We start from the raw sequence: 10,955 nt of genomic DNA, 5'->3' as shown, positions 1-10,955 counted from the left end.
CACAAAAGAGGGGAATGTGAGAGCTATCCTTGAAAATATTAGAAAGACTCAGAAACAAAACAGCTGTTGGGTTCATGCTGGTGGTCTCTTGTTGGTTTTTTTTTTTTTTTTGGTACTGGGAATCGAACTCAGGACCTTGCGCTTACGCCACTGAGCTATATCCCCAGCTCTCTTGTTGGCTTTACATCATCTTCGTTTTTTCCCTGGAGATGTAAGGTCTTGTTATGTTGTCCATACTGGTCTTGAACTCCTGGACTTCAGTGGCTCTCCTGCCTCAGCCTCCCAAGTGGCTGGGACTGTGCTCACACTTCCACAAGTGGTGCCAGGTGAGTGTTTGTGTTTGGTGGCTCAGAAGGTTCTGCCTTAGACTGCTCTCCTACATCACTTGCTCTTTGACTCTGAACAAATCACCTGTCCTCTTCAGTTCTCTCTTCCTGTCTATGAAAGGGGGGGTTGAATTTTTTTTAATGAGATCCAGGTTAGCAGGGACACTTTAGGATTTTACGTTAGTACCCTAATGTTAGTAGAAGACCTCTTAAGTAAAGAAAAATAACCAAAGATTTGAAAACAAGGAATCACTGATCATCACGTGTTCCTTATATTAAATTGCTTTATCTCCTTAGGGTCACAGTAGATGTCGGTAGAGTCCCTGAAGCCGTCCCTGGGCCTACCTACCAGCACCTCCTCCCGGGGAACGTCACAGCTTCCCAAACACTCCCCTAGCTCTGCTCCTGCTACTCTAGCCTCAAATAAAACAGAAAAGACTAATCTACTTTACAGTCTCTTCTATCCCCCACAAGCACTGAAATTAAAGAAAAAATGATTTTGTGTTTTGGGGCTCCTTCTGGTAGACACCTACACCCCAAACTGGATGTCAGAGTGCCTGACATTCAGTTCAGTCGCCGGTTCACCGTGTGACCTGGACAATCTTGACCCCACCTACAAAATGAGCAGGTGAATGGGCTTCTACTCATGAGCCCTGATCCAGTATGCTTTTGCTCGTGCTACAGGTGCCTACCGAGGCTGGGAGAGGCCAAAAATCTGCAGGCCTACATTCTCCAAAGAGTACAGAAAACAGCAGACAACCTCAAGCATCCCAAGCAGGCTGGTGCCGAAACTGGGAGCACAGCCAGGACTCCACACTCAGCTCTGGGGGCCAGAAATCAGGTAAGGGACACAAGGCCAGGTGGGCAAGTAACAGAGGACAGGCCACTCTGGCCAGGGAATGCTGCTCCAAAGCAAGGCTTTCTTACAGAGATTTTTTTTCTCTTCCTCCTAGGATAAGGAAAACAAGGCCTCCAAGAGAATCAGAAACATGATTCTGCAACAAACCCCAACAAGGAGTGGAGCTGAAGGCTCCCGGTTAGTACTCTGCTGGAGTTGGCTATTACATACAGGAAAGTGTCCGCATATGTGTACATCGTGACATGCACTCATGAACACCTCTGTGAAACAAGCACCCCAGACCAAGAAACAGAGTAACACCTGCACCCCAGAAATCCCCTCCATGCTGTCTTTCACCCTCCAGTCCCCTGAGCAGGGCCATCACTCCAGCTTCCAGCACTGTGGATTCACTCTGAGCTTAACCTCCTTTGCTCTCCTGTGTGCTTGTGTCACCCACCAGCCCAGGCAGCAGGCTGTAGCCACTGGCACTTCTGCACAGCATGGACTCAGTGAGGGGCGAAAATCGGTGAGCTGGCTCCGGCGGGGGGTAGGGGACCGACACGCAGAGGAAGCGAGTTCACATACAGACCCCAAAGACCCAGCTGACCCCCTGCCTGCTCCCTGCAAACTCGTACACCTTCCTCCTGGGGGTGCAGAGGCGGGACCAGCCACACTGACTTCAAGGGTAGGTCCATCATCCCGACCAAAGGTGTCACTTCAGACCACAACCACGAGGTGGCTGCGATCGTCAGCCTCATTTTATAGATGAGAAAACTGAAACTCAGGTTGAGCAAGCTGGTCTGAAGTTGTCCAGCAAGGAAGAGGCCCCAGCCCCCAAGATCTGTGACCCCAAAGGCCAAACCCCTTGATCACTCTGTGCTGGCAGGGAGTTTGCAACTGAATCAGCCCCCACCTACGTCTTTAACTCACCTGGCACTGCTTAGCCTTGGCTCTGTTTCTAAGGCCACCCTGGCCTCCTGCTAACATCAGATCCAGGCTCTTCCTGCCTCCGAGTTATCCCATGTACTTTTTTTTTTTTTGTCTTTTTGAGACAGGGTCTCGCTATGCAGTTCAGGCCGGCCTTGAGCTCGCTTTGTAGCCCAAGTTGGCCTCAAACTCACAACGACCCTCCTGCCTCAGCCTCCCAAGCGCTGGGATTACAGGCATGCACCACCACGGCCGGCTTGCTAGTGCACATTTACCCTACAGTTTTTTCATTAACAGGCTTTCTGAGCACACAACGCAGGGCTGTCATCCCAGCTCCTCAGGGGTCGATGCTGGTTCAGCCCAGCCTGAGCAACTTAGTGTGAACTTGTGTCTCCAAAGACAAGAAAAAACAAATAGAAGAAATCAAATTAGCCTTTCATACACCCTATGTCACCCTTCTGTGTTGACTTGGGTAGTGGCTGTCTCTACCAATAGATCAGCCACTGCAAGAGGACAGGAACGATCGATTTTGTTCACCGCCACCTTGGGCAGTGTTTGGCACACAGTTGATATGTTCAGTGAAGAAGCAGGAGAGAAGGTTAGGCTGTCCCTGCGGAGGCCGACTAGCTGGTCTGAAGGCAGCTGCCGTTCCAGCTATTCTACGACCTTCCCCTTTCTCACGCTAAGCCTTAGTTTCTACACTTGTCAAATGAGGATCTCGAGAGGGCCGCCAGTGGTCAGCTTCCCTGACCTCCAGACCACAAATCCTAGCACTATCTGGCCGCTCCAAAGTGCCCAGGTCCCCGGCCCTCTGCTGTCTCTTACCCACCTTTTGCTTGGTTAGCACTTTCTTTGTTTAGTTTTTTGGGGGCGGGATCTCGCTAAGTAGCTCAGGCTGGCCTTGAACTCACTGTGTAGCCCAGGCCTGCGTCAAATTCATAGCGATCCTCCTGCCTCAGCCTCCCGAGTGCTGGGATTACAGCGTGTGTCACCACACTCGGCTCTGGTTAGCACCTTAGACAAGTGGAGAGACAGGGGACCCCAGGCTGGGAGGTGCACGGGGCCTTCCCACCTGCTGGCCGGGAGCACCAGAACACAGGAGCTCTCCAGTTCTAATAGCGCACCAGAGGAGGTGAGAGACAGGACGATGAAGGAATAATTCACGAACTCCCCAGGAAAGTGCCTCTACTTCCTTCTTCAGAGCCCTGCCCCACTCAGCTCTGCTTTTCTCTCCCCCCATCCCCGCCACGAGTCCAAGCCAACTCTGCCCTACTACTGCACACGCGCTGTCCTGCTGCAGGCTGAGCTTCGCTGGGCAGGCTGCGTCTCACACGCCTCTCAACTTAGCACCTACATTCAGGACATGGCCAACGTGAGGCCACCAAGCCAAAGGCCAGGGCCGGGGCTGCACAAATCAGCTGCTGCTGCTGAGGACACCCCTTCCCAAAAGCAGAGGGTCCTGAGCTGCAGAGCCTGGTCTCCCAAGCACCCAGCTTTGGCCCCCTGACGTCCTGATGCCTGTGTGTGGCGGGCTCCAGGGCAGTGACCGCCAGTCTCACCCTGGAGAGAAGTCACCTGCGGCCGGGTGCCAGGAAGGCACTCCCTGAATCACCGCACCTGCGCCTCCCACTTTCCTCGGCATAAGGCTCATCTGGCTTTGAAGATCTCTCTGTTTGTCTTTAACAATAAAAGAAGGAAGAGAATGCATTCTGGCCCAGAGTCCTCTAAAGGGAACAGGCCTCCTGCTTGGCCTGATCCACACAGCGGACCTCCACTGCCAGTGTGTGAGAGGGATGAGGCTGGGCGCCGGGTGGGCGTGTGTGCAGGAGTCGTGCCCCTGAGAAGCGTGCTGGATGGGTGTGCGGGTACAGATAGACAACCGGAGCACCAGCTGCATCGCTTGACGCCTCAGCAACTTTGGGCAACTTGCTTAAACTGTGGGCCACAGCCTCCTCTGGAAAACCAGAGTGAAAGAACCCCTATTTCACATATTGTTTGAGAATCACACTGCAGTATTAGGGTTTTATAACCACCAAACACCATTTACAAATAAGCAGGTGTTAGAAGAAGGCCAGGCCAGGTGTGGTGGTACACGCCTATAATCACAGCACTTGGGAGGCTGAGGCAGGAGGATTGCTGCAAGTTTGAGGTCAGCCTCGGCTATGTACATAGTGAGTCCAAGGCCAGCCAGAATGATATAGCCAGACCCTGTCTCAAAGCAAAAAAAAAAAGTCAATAAGATTTGCACAGCCTTCAATCAGGTTATGCTGAAAACACAGAGCTCAGTAATTCCAGCCCCTTCTACCTTATTTCCAGAGAGACGACTATGTGCGGAGTCACCCACCACGATGAATAAGCCCTGGGCTTGTTTTTAGAGCTGCCCAGTGGGCCTGTGACGAGTCCACACCTTACAACACCGACTGACAGCGACCAGGAGAAGCACAGCCAGCTCCATCTGCCCCCCGCCTCCCACTCAGCCTCTTACCTGCCCAGCTCCTCTCCGATGTCGTAAAAGTCCTCCACCTTCTGTTGCTTGAACGACTCCATGTCTGGGCTCCTCATGGAGGCCTGGATCCTACAACCCTGAAATGGGAAGAGACTTGAGGTTAGGACACTGCGGAAACAAGCGTGTCATCCCAGCACTCGGGAGGCTGAGGCAGGAGGATTGCTGCGAATTCAAGGCCAGCCTGGGCTATATAGAAAGTTCAAAACCAGCCTGAACTGTATAATGAAACCCTGTCTCAAAAAGACAAAACAAGGGCCAGGGATATAGCTCAGGGGCCAGGGATATAGCTCAGCAGTGCCTGTCAAGCCCAAGATCCAGAGTTTGATTCCCGATACACACACACACACACACACACACACACACACACACACACAAAGACAGAAGGAGCACAAACCTAAAGTCACAGGCCACAGGCAACTAATAACATCACCACAGTCCCCAGCCTGGTTCCTTCCGCAAGAGCTGCCCTACTCAGGCAGCTTCTTGTCTGTGGCCAATGATGTTTAGTTCTTATTTGATTCAACTTACTATTTTTTTTTTCAGTGTTAGGGATTGAATCCAGGACCTTGCACTTCTAGGCAAGCACTCTACCATCCAACTACATCTCCAGCCCTTTTTAAAATTTGTATTTTGACATGGGGTCTCACTAATTTGCATAGCTGACCTTGAACTTGTGATCCTCCTGCCTCAGCCTCCTGAGTAGTCGAGATTACTGGTGTACATCACTACACCCAGCTCTTACTTCAAATCTGTTAAGTGTATGCACAGCCAAGCGAGCACAAATCAAATTTATTCAGGAGAAAGATAAAACAGCCCTCTTTGCATCTTCAGTTCTGTCTGCAGAAGTTCACGGACTCAGACTCATGGTGACGTTCAGCTATTCGCTCCCATTAAATGCAGATGCACTGGGAAGGGAGGTGGCTGAGCTTCAATCATAAAAGCACTCATTTTTGAGTCTGGAGGCACAGGTTCAAGCCCCAGCTTTGCTCGGGTGAGACAGTTAAGCTGCCAGTCTTAACATCCTCATCTGCACAATGGAGCTAATACTGGAAAAATCAAGCCCAAGTCCTGAGATTGTTTCCGTAAATGATTAAATGCTGAGAAAGGTGAGGGATTATCATGACCTCAACCCCCTCCGGGACTGCGAGTCTGGACGGATCAGCAAACACTCTCTCATCACCCCAAGATGGGCGGGAACAGCGGGACACACTTCAGCGGGCACCGGGAGGCAGGAGCCTGACGGGCTGCTTCCTCCTTTGCCCGCAAAGCGCTCTGCGACCTCGTGGCTCGCTGTGGGATGGAGTTAGCTCTGCTGGCCCGGGGCACCTCAGGGAGAGGGGACCCTCCCACCCTAGGAGCTCACCGGTTCCTGGGACAGCCATGCACCACCCCGGAAGCTTCCTGGGGTCATTACTTAGCAAAGACCTCTCAGAGCCAACCTGGGCTGCATGGACAGCTCTTTTGCTGCCGGACAATCAGATGCCAACCATGCCCAGGACCCAGAAGACTAAGATTTACACCCGGCCCCGGGGGAGGCACCATTCCATAGACACATCGCCAATGGCTACGGAGTGTAATTCCCAAGGGACAGACACATTTCATCCGTCCCTCCACCTCGGCCCCCCACAAACAGATGCTGCCACCTTTCCCCCTTCTGCAGAGGCACACACGGCCCCGAATACCCCCAGGCAGAACACTGGCTGGTGCCAGGCGACCTCACCTGCCAGTCATGGCACGCACGGTCCATCATCTCCTCGCTCGGTCCCCACCAGCCTGGGCACATACGGGACACGGGGAAGGGCTGGCCCCGCAGCCCCACCGTGGCCCGGAGCAGGTTGGCACCCTCTCTGGGCCTCAGTCCTCTCCGCTGTCAACAGGGATGACACTCTCCACCTCACCTGTTCATACCCACCTCCCAGTGGGGTTCCACAGTGGTAAGGCCAGAAACTGCACACGCACCAGGAGCGTGATCGTTATTTGACTCATCCCAGACATTGTTTGGGTCTCTGCTTCCCACACCATTGAGAAAAGCAATCCAGTTCCTTTCTTAGGAAACAGTTTTAGGGTTCCTCCCACAGATCTGGCTTGACCAGAACCAGAAGCCGGACCTATCCTCACCCACCACCCTGGCAAAGCTACTTCTGAGATGGAGGGGGGGGACTGCCTGCCATCTTTTTGCTGAAAAAATCCTTCTGAAGGAAGAAACCATGGGGTCAGGTATACTAATTTCACACAGCTACCGGTAGGGGTAAGCAGAAAACTCCAAAAAAAAATTTTGTAGGTAGATACCCAGGAACGGCTAAGGTCTTCCATTTGGTGAGAAGCCAGCTCCACTTGCCACTGGGAGGGGTGCTGGAGTCAAAGCCCAGCTGTCCAGTAAATGGCTCCACTTCCCAGTTGGCCAGGGGCAGAGGTAAGGGAGCCCCAGAAGGACAAACTGGGTCCAATAGTGTGGCCTCGTTTTGCCTGTGCAGCCTTAACTCCCTCTCCCACATAGCCTATCTTTGTTTCTTGTTTTGAGGCAGAGGCTCGATATGAAGTTCAGGGTGGCCTCGAATTCACAGGGATCCTCTTGCCTCAGCCTCACAGGGATCATAGGCCCAGCTTCCACATATCCTATACTACAACCAAAGCAGACCTTCTCTATTCCCCCAAAATTTCCCCCCTGCCCTGTCTCAGCACAAGCAGGACCCTTTCCAAAGGAAGCCCCCACCTGGCAACACTACTCCCTCCCATGAGGCCCAGCCCCAGTGCTACCATCTCTGTGAGCTCCATGATCCATTCTCCCTTACCACAGAAATTCTCCCCTTCTTTAAACTCCTGAAGTGTTCTTCATACACTTTTAGGACTAGAATTTCTCTCATCTGCCTCTTAATATAATTTATGTCTATGACTATGTCTGTGTCAACCTCAGAAGGGAGAGAGCACAGATTCTACAGTCACAGGGGCCTGGGTTTGAATCCCAGCTCTGTCACTTAGGGGCGCAGTCCTTAGTCATACACAGGTAACATTTCTGAGCTTCCAATTAATTCCATGGAAGAGGGCCCCAGACAAAGCCTTGTTGTTGGAGGGGCTGGGGATTTAGCTCAGCGGCACAGCGCCTGCCTGGCAAGTGCAAGGTCATGAGTTCGATTCCCGGTACCGGAAAAGAAACAAAACAAAAACAAAAAAAGCCTTGCTGTTGGGGACGATGAGGAGCAACTAGAGCTCTCCATCACTGCCCGGTATCACTCACTGGGGAGTACCATGCTGGAAAACTGCTGTGTAAACTGAGAAATGTGTGGAGTGGTTTTCTAGAAGGTTCCGTGCCGGAATGTTTACATTATTAGTGATAACTAAAAACTAGAAGCAAGTAAATGACCATCAGTAGAACAGTGGATAGATCAAAAGGGGTCTAGCCACACGACGGGATCATTACACAACGAGAGTGAACAAACCACTGCTCCCTGCTACATGGGGATGAGTCTCACTAACACAAAGTTGAATGGAAGACACCAGATGCCAAGGATCACATAACCACGTACTGCGTGATTCCACAAATCTAATCCATGGTGTTGGCGTGAGACCAGTGGTCCCCACAGGTGAGGGGTGGTGACTGAGAAGGGGACACATGAGGCTTCTAGGGTCAGGGAAACTTGTTTCTTAATCTCAGTGGCTGTGTCCTAGATACATGGGCTGCACATTTATTTTATATGCATCCTACATAATTTAAAAGTTAAACAAATATCTACCTTATGGGACACAGAAGACAATGTACGTAAAATGTTTAAATGGTTCCTAGATGTTATGGTTTGCGTTTAAAATGTCCCTCAAGCTGGGCATGGTGCCACACACTTGTAATCCTAGCACTCTTGGAGGCTGAGGCAGGAGGATCACGAATTTGAGTCCACCCTGGGCAGTTTAGCTGCTTAGTGAGACCCTGTCTCAAAACAAATAATAAAAAAAAAAGGGCTGGGGGTGTAGCTCAATGGGAAGGCAATGGGTTCAATCGGCACTACCACAGAAAAGGCTCCCGAAAGGCTTCAGAGGTGGGACTTTTGGAAAGTGACCGGACTGCAGAGGCACTGTCTTCATCGACTGATAAATTCACAGCTGAAGGGGCTCTCGGGAGGGGGACCTACATGCAGGAAGTAGGTCAGTCACTGGGAAAGGGTACATCCTGTCCCCCGCCCCTTCCTCTCAGCCTCTCTGCTTCTGACTCCTCCAGGATGTTCTGTGTCACCACAGGCCCAGCACCAATGGAGCTCAGGGACCGTGGACTGAAATCTCCAAAACCGTAAGCCAAAGTGGATCTCTCCTCCTTGAAGGTGTTCAGTTCAGGTACTTTGTCCTGGTGATAAAAAGCTGACTGCCACAGGACAATTCCAAGTCAACATGAGTTCCTTCCCTCCTGCCTGTTGTCTTGGGGCCCCAGGAGGACAACGATCACACTCTCACCTCCATCCCCCTGCAGCAGGTGGCACACAGCAGCACTCTGTAAGTACCGGCTGATTTGCAGTTAGCATTCAGCCTCCTGCTCACTCAAATATCTCCTGAGGTAAAACATCTGGCAACAGCTGGAAGCTCTTTCCTAACAGCGCCCCCCGCCCCATCCATTTCTACTTGATCAGTTTTACAGACATGAAAGTGAGGAGGAGAAACTCTAGGGCGGAACTATAGAGTCCAACCAGGACCCGGACAAGGACCCAGGGCAGAGGCACCCCGCTGGCCCTGGGAAGCCCACACCTCGTGGGAGCGAGAGGAGGAGGAGGCCGTCGTCTCCAGATCTGCTATCTGGACACCTCTTGGGACTCCTCTTCACGCTCCAGGCGGATGACACAGACCTCCTAGGACCCACAGAAGGGATGGATCTCAGACGCCCGTTTAGGGCGACTCTGCTTCAGGATCCCAGGGTGAGAAAGGGGCCAGAGCTGGTCCGCGCTGGCCACACTGCTCGCTGGGTAAGAACTCACAGTGCAACTAAAGTTGGAAACCACAGCTGTCAGGTGTGGCCCATGTGACCGACAGAAGGAGGAAACTGAGGTGCAGACAGGGGAAGGTCTTTGCTGACAGCCACACAGCCCGCCCAGAAAGTGCCCAGGGCTTCAGTGATAGACACACCACCCCTTCCTGGCTGGGGCAGGCTTGGGAAGTCAGCTGTCTCCTGGGGGACCACGAGGGGGGGTGTCCAGGTCAGGAAGTCACCCCATAGCCACAAGGCCCGCTCAGCGCGGGTTACAGCTCATTCTGCACGGCAGCTCCCAAGTTCCTCACCCACCTCGCCCAGGGTGAGCAGGGCAGAGGCCAGCGGTAGTGTGGACCAAACACGCAAGACCGTCCGGGACACGCACCTGCACCGGGGACTGCACAGCAGTCTCAGGGGACCCCGCCAGCTGCAGGAGAAGGCCCCAGCATCACACGCCCGAGGGCCAGCCCTGGGTTGGGTCACCACCATCCCTGATGGGCAGCTGGGGCTGGGAAGCAGGCGAGCTGACAAGAGAAAAAGCCAGCTCTTCTGCGTTCACCCCACATCTCCCCCGTCCGAGGCCGTCAGGAGTGGCTCAGGGCTCACCCCGTGGGCCAGAAGGCTCCCCCCCCCCGGGGACAGCACGCCCACATCCCCACATCGGTGCCCCGGCCAAGGCCCCCGGGCAGCTGCTGGATTACCAGCGGCGTCCCTGTCGGCGCCGAAGATGAGTTATTGGGGGAACAGGTAACAGAGAAGCAGCCCAGGCGCCAGCCCCCTGGGTCAGCAGGACTCCCGGCAATACCTGCACGGAGGCAGCGGGGGCACAAGCGGCGCGGCGGCCCCCACTGCCTCCCCTGGGCTCTGGAGGTCGGGTGCCTCTGCCCAGCGCACAGCCCTCGGTCGCCACTGCCTGCGCGGCCTCGGAGACGCTCGCCTGCCTGCGCTGAGAAACTCGTTTACATGTCACCGAGTTAGAGTGGGGTCCTCCAGGCTTTACTCGCCACGGTGCACCCCACGTCGGGGCCAGGGCCCCGCCAGGCGACGCACGCCCCCTTCGGGACCATCACGACGCCCTTCTAAGCCCCAGCTGCAGCCCGCAGCGACCAACCGGTGCCTGCGCGCCCCAGCGCTGCCCGCACCCGGCTCCCGCGGCGGGGCGCACAGCTGCCCAGGAGGTGCACTGCGCCAGACGCTGCAGTATCACCTGCCGCGCAGGGCCGGGACCGGAGCAGAGTGGCGCCAGCAGCCGAGACCCCAGCCGCCCTCCTTCCGGGGAAACCGGTCCCCTCCGAGGGGGCCTCCGGGGAAGTCTGGCTCCCTCCTCCGTCCGCGCGCCCCGTCCCGCCCGTCGGGTCCCCGGGCCGCGCTACTCACGGCGGAGGCTGCGCTGCGACGGCCGCGGCGGGGAGC

The 10,955-nt window shown here is 54.3% G+C and overlaps 1 protein-coding gene across 1 annotated transcript in view; it reads right to left on the bottom strand.

Moving 5' to 3' along the window:
* Dapk2 (death-associated protein kinase 2) overlaps positions 1 to 10,955 on the bottom strand; it is a gene marked incomplete at its 5' end in the record, with an annotated part of 95,343 nt that extends 84,388 nt beyond the window's left edge. Inside the window, 2 exon segments of the mRNA XM_013519004.1 lie at positions 4,577 to 4,674; positions 10,920 to 10,955. Coding sequence (XP_013374458.1) covers positions 4,577 to 4,653 — 77 coding nt within the window.

This window comes from Chinchilla lanigera, unplaced genomic scaffold (genome assembly GCF_000276665.1).
Source record: "Chinchilla lanigera isolate Chin_1 unplaced genomic scaffold, ChiLan1.0 scaffold00049, whole genome shotgun sequence".
In the NCBI taxonomy this organism is placed as follows: Eukaryota; Metazoa; Chordata; class Mammalia; order Rodentia; family Chinchillidae; genus Chinchilla; species Chinchilla lanigera.
The sequence above is the reverse complement of the archived record's forward strand: the minus strand, read 5'-3'. Positions and strand labels throughout refer to the sequence as shown.